This window comes from Medicago sativa, chromosome 3 (assembly GCF_051527215.1).
Source record: "Medicago sativa cultivar Bolivia chromosome 3, Bolivia_mono, whole genome shotgun sequence".
Lineage (NCBI taxonomy): Eukaryota > Viridiplantae > Streptophyta > Magnoliopsida > Fabales > Fabaceae > Medicago > Medicago sativa.
In genome coordinates this window covers 7,791,697-7,801,520 of record NC_140751.1, presented here as the reverse complement: position 1 = coordinate 7,801,520, position 9,824 = coordinate 7,791,697, and the positions used below count along the sequence as shown (strand labels likewise).

The window sequence follows — 9,824 nt, the reverse complement described above, 5'->3', positions numbered from 1 at the left end:
AAATGAATTATTAAGGCTCGAGGAATGGAGATTCTTGGTAATTTAAAGAAACAAATTTCATTCAAAGTTGTACCTAGTCAAAAGAGTGCTTATGTTCCAAACCTTTTGGATAGTATCTCGTTTTGGATCATTAACCTTTTAAGTAGTATATTTCTTTCAAAAGGTATTAGCATGATACTACTGTTAGTTGAAATTAATCTTCTATGAAACCAGATATCACAAAACACGTATTCAAATAGACACAAGAAAGGCATTGGTTTCAGAGACTTCTGAACCACATTCAAAATTAGACTTCTGAAATCTACTAAACTAAATAAGAAAATGAATGTCCGTTGATTTTACCATTTTGCCCTCAGGAGGGGCATTTTTGTAATTCAGTAATTTGTTAGCACATGGGTATATATATATGTTTGGGAGCTATTCTTCCATTCTTTTCCTCACACCAGAAAAAAAAATTTCCCCCTTCTTCCCATGTCTCTCTCGGCCCTCTCACTCTCTTAGCCCCAAATTCTTCAATCCTCACCCAAACTCCATAGAATCAACATGCAAACTCATTTTTGAACCCTCATGATGGAATAATCACAAATCAAGTCTCAATCCTCTTATCCTCTTCCCTTGAACGTGTCCCTCTCTCTCAATTTTCACCTTGGGTTTTCATTTTTATTCAAACAAGAACCTCTTGCATGGGCACTGAATATGATTTATCAGGATGGTCTGAAGCAAGAAACAAGGAAGATTAGAGTTAGGGTTTGGTTGCTCAGCTGCAATAATTGATGGGTATGTGTGTTTTCTAACTCTGTTCTGTTTTTGCTGATTGCTGGAAAAGAGTTGAGTTAGAACTTGATGCATAAGCTAGAATTTTGAAGCATAAGTTGTTTAAGTTGTTGTAAGGAATAGATTAGCATTACAACTTATGAGTTTGATTAATTATGTATTTTTGGCTGTTAGTAGCAACAGTAGTGTTGTTAGAGTTTGAGGTTAAAAGACCCAAATTAAGAATAAGAATGAGTGAATTAGTACCTTTTTTTTTTGTAAGTATGTTTTTGGTACTTGCATTTATGTCATGAATCAAGTTTGCAATTAGTTATTTCAATTTTGTAAATGCATTGCTGCTGATTTGTTCAACCCACAAGATGTTTGTATAATTGCCTGAATTAAGGTGTAGTACATGTTTGTCAAAATGTTCCTTTCATATTGTGAGTGTGTTATGATTCAAGGTTTTGAAATTAACTAATCTTTTGAGCTTTGGAATGTAAATCCTCTCTTAAGGAATATGTGAATGAATGTTTTGACAAAGCCTTTGATTATTTGTTTGAGTTATTGCCTTGTGATCGTAAATAACTATTAAGTTGTGTAGTCATTAGTGTCATATTCTGAAGTTTACATCAGGATATCTCATCCATTATTTTCCTGATTTCATTGCATCTTTTTTTTGCAGGTTGTGAGACTACTAATTCGCAAAATTAGACAACGAAGAATGAAAATTGCTGAACTAGAACAAGTTAGCTCAAGACCTGATGTTGTTGTGGTAGGAGTGTTTTATATTGCAGAATTAGTTTCAAATTGTTGGGTATCCGCTTCTTTTAAGGCCGTTATGCAAATGATGTTTCATAATTTCGTTTTCAGGTTTGGGATGCTACTGCAGCAGATCCTAAGTTGCTGGTGTTTTTGAAATCTTATCGTAACACCGTACCTGTACCTAGGCATTGGTCACAAAAGAGAAAATTTTTGCAGGTTAGTCAGCATCCTAACTTGATAGTTATTATAGGCTAATGATGTAAGCATGTCTGATGGTTGTGCCTTGCGTGAGTGATGTACTAATAGGGTGAAAACGATGAAGTCAATAAGGTTTATCTTATATATGTATGTATGTGGTTCTTGCAGGGGAGCGGCTTGGCAATCACCAATCCTGGACTGGTAGGTGTTTGGAAATGGGCATCCTTGAGTTGTTTCTCTTTTATTATCTTTGTTATATTGATTGGGAATATAGTGTTTTATGTTGTGTAGCTGTGTCTTGAATTTATGTTGTGCACAAGATTTGTTTGGTGTTTTTTTTTGGAGTGAGGTTTGTTAATGCACAAGATATTTTTGTGGCCTTGGCGCAGATATAGCAATTTTTCTCTGAATTTGGTTCATTTGACCGAGGACAGTCGAAACACAATGTATTGAGGAGAATAAAAGTTGAGGTTATTTTGTTTTTATCAATCTGCTAAAAATTTAAGGTTAATTGAATACTTAGTATATTGTTGGGCGTTTGTAACTATGTGAGTGATGTACTACATTCTTGCTTATGTACAAAAGAATCGTTTAGTCAAATTATTTATGGCATTGAAATCCAGGGAAATCTTGGTGGAGCTCGAATAGGAATAGTTGCGAAACCGTCTGCGAATTTGTTGCTGGAATACTCGCGACTTGGCTTAGTGGAGGTGTTGTTGTTCCACTTGCACTCAGCTATGCAGAAGTAGAGCTTCTCTATGTGATGAATAATTCGGTTCGGTATGCTTTGCAAACACTCACTTTTCTTATATAGCATCTCCTTTCTTTTATCTGTTTAACGTTTAGCTTGTGAACATTAAGAATTCAGGACTATATTAATTTTCCATTGACATTATCTTGGTACCTTTTATATGAAATTTTCAAATAGCTGGTTTATCTGTAGATTTTTTTTCCTTTGTGAAAAGTATATATGATGTAAATATGCTTCAAAATGAACCTTACCTAAGGAAGAAAAATGTTGGCGATGTGTCTGCTATATTGAGTACTGAAGATCATGGTGAATTAATGCAAAGCATTGCCAATAAAACCTCTTCTCAGTTTTTCCATATTCTGCATGTTCCTAATAATTCCTCTGAGAAGAGTAGAAATGGACATTCACAAAATGGGGAAATTGATGCAGACAGAATTTTCCTGAAAAATGTCGAAAGATCAAGTAAGAATATCACATTTTCAGCTTTTAAAAATGGATGAAGTAGAATATCTTCGTATCAGTTTTCTGAGGCAGTTCTTTCTCATCATTTGTTTTTCATATCCTTTGGATTAGGTGAAGATCCAGCACTGATTTTGTACACTAACGGGACAACAGTTAAAAACAAACAGATATTAGATTGTATGCTGGTTGTTACTTCAAATTTTGCAGACAAATTGCCTTCTTCATTGGTCCTACAGGTATATAAAATTGTTCATAACTCATTGATTAATGTTTAATTTGGAGCTAAGCTAAATATAATTGATTACGTGAAGCTAAATGTTTATGTATTCTCTATTATTACAGTTGGAGGGCTTCTTAATGCAACATGTGGGAATATTAGTGAGCTGATAATAGCAATATTTACTCTTAGCAGCAACCAAATTGTTGTTGTCAAGTATTCTCTTTTAGGTTCCATCCTTTCAAACCTTCTTCTTGTGCTTGGAACTTCCCTGCTTTGTGGTGGCATTGCAAACCTTGGAGTGGAGCAAAAAAAGGAAGCCTATTTCATTTTATTATATATTGTCAAATATAAGTTAAGTGCAGTTTTAGAATATGTGTTCAAAATTGTTTGCGAATGTCAGTGAGGTTAGCGTGGATGGTTTTTAACTAATATCTATTGTTTCCGCGACATGCTATTCAGTATAAAATATGGTCAAATAATGGCTATAACTTAAATAGGGTGCAGACTTGATGGTTTTCAAGTCTGGTAATAGTATGGCTAGATTAGTTTTTCATGTTGGTACCTGTTTGGTTCTTGAATTATTTTTGTATAAACGATTTATTGCGCTATTTTATTCTTCTTTCCATCACTACTATATTTGGTTTATGCATGATTTTTGCTTCAACCTTATTCGCTATCTTCGCGAATGCATTTGTAGTTTCTTCGGAAAAACTAACAAAGGAACGAATAGTCATTTCAATCATCACACTTGTGATGGTCAATCTTTGATATACATCGTTACCACAAAAACATTCCTTTTTTTATTTGCTCATTTCTCGTGATAGATGAATCAGAAAACATGTTATGGGAGAATATTTTGCTGATGGTCATACAATTTCATCCACTAAGAAAGCATTTTTCATTTTATTTTGTTCTTTTTCCATTGAAGGATCAAGATTTTTCACTATAATGGGTCATTGTACTTCAAGGAGATGTTTGACAAGTTATACCAGGTCAGTAGTATCTCGAACTCTTGCTGATAATTGTTTTTGTATATGTCATTGAATTGTGTGTAAACTATTTGCAGGCTGATTGGAAACCAGAGTCACCAAGTAAGTTAGGTGACATCAGTAAACTAATCAAGTCTCATAGACTCGATAAAACTTGAAGATTAAAAACCATCAGGTTCTTTACCATGTTTATTCTACTATTTCTTTTTGTGACGAGTTTTATATTTTGTTCTATAAAGTGTGAATACCCTGAACTTTTTGCAGGTCAAGGACCAAAACCAACCCAAGTTTCTACAAAAGCCTCTTCTGCCAACCCAACTGCACAAAAACCTGCTGCATATCGTCCACCACATGCTAAGACTGTAGCTGCTATTCAGGCAGAGGTACACATTCACAGAACCAATGATCTGTTAATTGTTTCTATTCAAAATTATCGATATAAACTTCAGCAAGAAGTTTGCATGGCATAACTTGAATATAAGCATATGAACCTTTTGTGTCACCATCCATTATTATGACTTTCGCTGTGCAAGCATTCTCTTTATAAGAATAGTATGTTCTGATATGAGATGTGAAGTTGGGGGGAGAAGGAATTTTATACTTCCTTTGTTATTTTTCATTTTATAAATTATATCACGCATCCCTCATCTATTAACAGTGGTCTCTTTTTTTATTGCCACATAATCGAGAAATAAAATCATTTCTTACATAGGCACCTTGATGACCTTAATTTTATGGAGGTTTGTTCTCTGTCCAAGTATTCTGATGCCAGTTGCTTATAATTTCTTCCATTCCTCCTACCTATTCTTTTCACTACTTTCAGGTTGAAACACCTATGATAAACAAGATTGCCGGTGGCGCAGCAGCACGTCCATTTGTAGCTCACCACAATGAACTTAACGTAAAGTTGTTCATGAGAATTGCTCCAGAACTTTATCTCAAGCAGCTGGTTGTTTGTGGGATGGAAGATGTTTATGAAATTGGTAAACAATTTAGAAATGAGGATATAGACCTTACACATACTCCTGAGTTCACTACCTGTGATTTTTATATGGCTTATAATGACTACAACGACCTAATGGCGATAACACAGAAAATGTTGAGTGGTGAGAATTATTAAGGTCTATTGATTGCTATATTTGATTTTATCTTCTTTAAGCCATATGATTTTATCTTATTAAGGTCTATTCACGAACTCACAAAGGGAAGCTATAAAATCAAATATCATGCAAATGGGGTTGATAAAGATCCTATTGAAATAGACTTCACTCCACCCTTCAGGTGCAGTGCATTCAAATTTGTCACTCATCGATTGTGATTATAAAATCTATTGTATTTTGGCATGACTCATTTGTATTTTTATTGTTACAGGAATAATGCTGATCTGGTTATGTGGTTTTATTATTCTTCTATGGAATGTCTAATTTCTCAAAGCCTGCAAGGTACATCTTCATGGAAATTCAGAAGATTGATAGCAATTATTATCCTGAGGTACTTTTTGTTGATCATAGCTTATGAGCAGATGATTTAGATATACATGCCTGCTATTAATGTGTCATTAAGTTAGATTATATGATAATATGACAATGATTATGTGCTTTTTAAAGTTTACAACAATAATAACATAAAAAGTTAGACAGATTCTTAAATTTTTACTGTAGTAGCTTCCCTATTGAAGTTGATTAAAATTCATCTTTATTCTTGCAGACTCTAAATAAACTCTATTATTAATGTTGGTTCTGGCTTTAAGATGTTGTGGAAAGCGGTGAAGGCATTCCTAAGTGAATGCACAAGTTCGGATAATTAATATATCGAAGAATTTTTCATCTCAGATGCGATGATTTTGCACAACTATATTTTGTTATATCAACCTCTAGCTGACAGGTTTGTGTTTATGTTAAATCTCCAACATTCATGTTTCAGGTTTTGGGTTCTAATTATCTCAATGTGTTGCTAGAGGCTATTGATCCGAGGTAAAACGACTTTTGTACAGTTAAGCCATGATTTTTTCAGTAGCAACTTAGGAAGTTGAAACCTTTTCTGATGAATATGACCTACATTCAGGTCTATTTGTGATGTTCTGCAATTTATGAAACTCTTAGATCTAATTGTTCAATTTTTCAATAACTTGCCAACATTTTTGGTTGGTCATTGCACATGTTCTGAGTATGGAGATTGCTTGATGTGTGATCAAGGCCCATGGAAAAATTCAGAATTGTTAGAAATGATTCAGGTTTGTCGATATCAAGAGCGACATTTTAAACTCTTTCAACAAAACTAGATTTTTGTATTTTTTAAAATGTAGAGAAGTAGAAAATTAGAGAGTAAGGGATGCCTTATCTAACTGAATTTTTTCAGAGAAAATTTCTTCCAAGATTGCGGAGAGGTTGTTGATGTACGTCTTGCTTTAGATGAGGATGGAAGGTTTAAAGGCTTTGGACATGTTGAGTTTGCAACTGCAGTGGCAGCCCAAAGCGTAAGCTCTTAACATTTTTTCAACTTTGTGGATTTGATTGAAACTCTAATTGATTGCTTCCAAGTAATTTGTTTCTGGATTCACGTGTTATACATGTTTATATGATTGTTTGCATGTTTAATAATATGTTTTATTTTAGATCAATCTAGCAATTTATTTTTTAAAAAAAAAAAAAAGAGAATGATCTATCTAGCATTAGATGCCAGGTATTTAGTATCTTGCTTTCATGACCAAGGTTTTAAATCTCGGTTATAGTCGCTATCATGTCTCGATTCAGCTGATGCAACAACTATTATTGTGCTTGTGATATGGTCTCTATTCAGGGAAGTATAAATCAATATTAGGTTATATGATCTTTTAATAGGGGAAGCAAAACTACTGCAAGTGATCACTTTTTCTCCATTTGGTGCTTTATTATTTTTCAATTTATAATGCTTTGAGTGTAGTGAACTGGTACTTTTTTTTCTTTCTAACTTTTCTGTATTGAACGAATTTTTCGTCGTCGTCTATATTGCATTGATATCATCTGCTTCAGATATTTTTTGCTTCCCCACCAGGAATTTTATGCTTTTTGTTTCTTCTGCATACATGTTGTTGATTTTGGTATTTTGATAAGATCTGGTTTCAGCATACCAAAAACTTTGTTCTTCAACTTTTTATCTGCACTTGTGGCACTTGCAGGAACTGCATTGGTGAGTGTTGTCTTCATTCAATAGGGAGATGTTTAATGGATTCACAAACAACATATCTGCTCACAACATTTAACCGAAATTAAATTTGCATTTGTTATTCACGATAATGTAGTCCCAAATTTTGTAGTGAGGACTTAAGTCACCTTATGAATAATATTATGAATGAGCATTGGAGAAACGAAATGGTAATTATACATGATTTAACAATTATATTGCACTATATTCAGTTGATCTTTCTTGCATTGTATTAGCATTTTTCAAACCGAGTTTGGAGGGAGGTTCTAAGGCAACCAAGAAAGACAATGCAGTTGCTTGATGTGCTTACCGGTCATGAATACGATTGCCGCCTCATTACCGCTGAGCGTAACAAAGCTGAAAAATCCTTGGGAGGAGGCTGGTTCCAATTTGTTAGGGACAATCACCTACAAGAGGGCGACATGCTGTTATTCGATTTAGGTGTTCCTCCTACAGTGTTGTTTGTGGAGTTGGTCCGTATAAATGATATTGCTTGAAGAAAGTTCTAAACTTTTGGAAATTGTATGCTGGCATGTATATTTTGTATAACATTTCGATGACAATATGTTTTGAATGTGGTTTGGATTTAGTAATCCAACCCTTTTTTAGTAATCAACCTTAAATTGGTTGTACACTACATGGTAGCATCTATATTTCTGCTGCAGTATATTATGTAATGACAATAATTGTTATGCTATCTTTTATGTCATGCCTTAGACCATGCATAACAAATATTCGGATTATGAGACCTTCGTTCTCAAATTTACGAAGAATAACAATGTTCCGTAATTTGAACATCTCTTCTCTAGAGCAATTTTTTTAAATGTACGTTTATGATAGACCTGTCTAGGATTTGATATGTTATGGATCATGGTTTTTTTATATCTATATGCATGTAAATCTATATTCACAATCAGTTTACTTTTAAGCGTTAACAAATATGTGTTTGCAAACAAAATTATCCGGGAAAAAGCAATCCACCCCGTGCGAAGCACGGGTTTGTAACTAGTTAACTATACAATCAAACACGTTTTAATCCTCTAAATATAACTATGAATCTACTACGAATTTACCACAACATTGAAAACTAATATAAAGTAGGCTCCTATAAGAATTTCCAAGGTTCATCGTTATGTAGTTGTGCATCGGCTATTAAGAAACCAACTAATTGAATTTCATAAAATCCCCAATGTTAGGTTTTCATTAATTTAAATCACAACAGCAAATTAGAGCATGAGTTTAACATGAATTCATTGAAACATCATGAAAACAAAGAAAAGAATGCAAACCCTTCACTACCCATATGTTCATAAAACCCTTATGCGAATAGAGACTCCCCTTACAAACTCATCCTAAAGCATGTTAGATGCAATCTAATGATTCACAGACTTAATATTAGTGAAAGATAGTCCCACCCTTACCTTAGATTGTTTTTCTGAAATCAAAAGCAGCGTTCTTCGTTCCTAGGGTTCTCTCTCTGAGTTCTCCTCTTTCTCCAAAAAGCGGTCTAACGTAAAAATTCTTTCTAACCTAAGCTTCCTTATTTATAATACTAATCACTCTTCCTAAATCTATTTAGGCCTAATAACTTATTCTTCTTTCTATTCTAACCTCCAATTCTACTTACACTAATAATTCTTATATTCTAATAAATAATAGAATAATGCCACATAATAAAATACTAACACCTCATATATATATATATATATATATATATATATATATATATTATATAAATAAATCACATAAATAGATTCTAACTTAATAAAAATAATTAAATAAAAGGAGGGCGTTACAACTCTCCCCAACTTAAAAGAATTTCGTCATCGAAATTCAAAGCACAAGAGAAAATAAATTTAGTTATTGCTTCTTCAAACAAAACACAAAACCACATCAAAGTTAGTCAGTTAAACATGATCACATAATAAAACATAACTACTAACTAGAAAACATGACGTCACGACACAACGACTCATCTACTTGGCCGGACGGACGGACCTGCTCTGATACCAATTGTAACACCCCGTTTTCCCAACGTAAAAATTTCATAATTAAAAATCAGAGTAATTCATCTTTAAACGGAATGCTACACTTCTTAAAAATTCATAAACTGAATAAATAACCATTTATTCTTCAAAATCATTTAACATAAGTAATTCAAAACTTCGCTGCGGAAATTAGTTCAACATAATAAAAGTCTTTGGCACGCAGGCCTCATCATGAAATCTCATAAAGTCTTGTTTCGTCATTTATTCATAAAAATTCATAAACTATACGTAAGGAATAGAAGTGAAGTCAAGTCTCATCCCGTTACGTATCAGAGCACCTAGACACACATGTGAGGAGTCCACTCACGACGCCTCTAATCTTGGTTACCTGCAAGTTACTCATACGAAGAGCAACATTTTCAAGCAAAGGGGTGAGATTTCTCAAACAATAATATTAAGCAGGTAACTCATAAACTACATTTAACAACATATATAATTCATTAATTATATCTAAC

General features: G+C 33.5%; 1 protein-coding gene across 50 annotated transcripts; it reads left to right on the top strand.

Moving 5' to 3' along the window:
* Positions 1-427: 427 nt before the first annotated feature.
* Positions 428-8,203, top strand: LOC146935382 (lysine--tRNA ligase-like). Of its 50 annotated transcripts, none has more exons than XM_085750580.1 (17): positions 428-777; positions 1,439-1,528; positions 1,627-1,734; positions 1,885-1,917; positions 2,106-2,186; positions 2,340-2,929; positions 3,041-3,165; positions 3,272-4,141; positions 4,216-4,313; positions 4,403-4,521; positions 4,962-5,244; positions 5,321-5,419; positions 5,510-5,629; positions 6,062-6,111; positions 6,203-6,371; positions 6,497-6,614; positions 7,296-8,203. In XM_085750580.1, the coding sequence occupies exons 13-16, from the start codon at positions 5,555-5,557 to the stop codon at positions 6,530-6,532; spliced, it is 330 nt and encodes a 109-aa protein (XP_085606706.1). In that variant the 5' UTR covers positions 428-777; positions 1,439-1,528; positions 1,627-1,734; positions 1,885-1,917; positions 2,106-2,186; positions 2,340-2,929; positions 3,041-3,165; positions 3,272-4,141; positions 4,216-4,313; positions 4,403-4,521; positions 4,962-5,244; positions 5,321-5,419; positions 5,510-5,554; the 3' UTR covers positions 6,533-6,614; positions 7,296-8,203. The 50 variants fall into 49 exon arrangements, with proteins under 50 accessions (XP_085606706.1, XP_085606705.1, XP_085606690.1 ...); XM_085750579.1 differs by having other exon boundaries at positions 7,558-8,118; XM_085750564.1 differs by lacking the exons at positions 6,497-6,614; positions 7,296-8,203 and adding exons at positions 4,828-4,878; positions 5,846-6,022 and having other exon boundaries at positions 2,340-2,496; positions 2,857-2,929; positions 6,096-6,371.
* The last annotated feature ends 1,621 nt before the right edge of the window (positions 8,204-9,824 follow it).

Bases quoted from the DNA above. Each gene is read 5' to 3' on its own strand.
- LOC146935382 (XM_085750543.1), top strand. From the start codon at position 2,698: ATGCTTCAAAATGAACCTTACCTAAGGAAGAAAAATGTTGGCGATGTG. The intron at 2,930-3,040 runs GTAAGAATATCA...CCTTTGGATTAG, and splicing joins GAAAAATGTCGAAAGATCAA to GTGAAGATCCAGCACTGATT. The intron at 3,166-3,271 runs GTATATAAAATT...CTATTATTACAG, and splicing joins CTTCTTCATTGGTCCTACAG to TTGGAGGGCTTCTTAATGCA.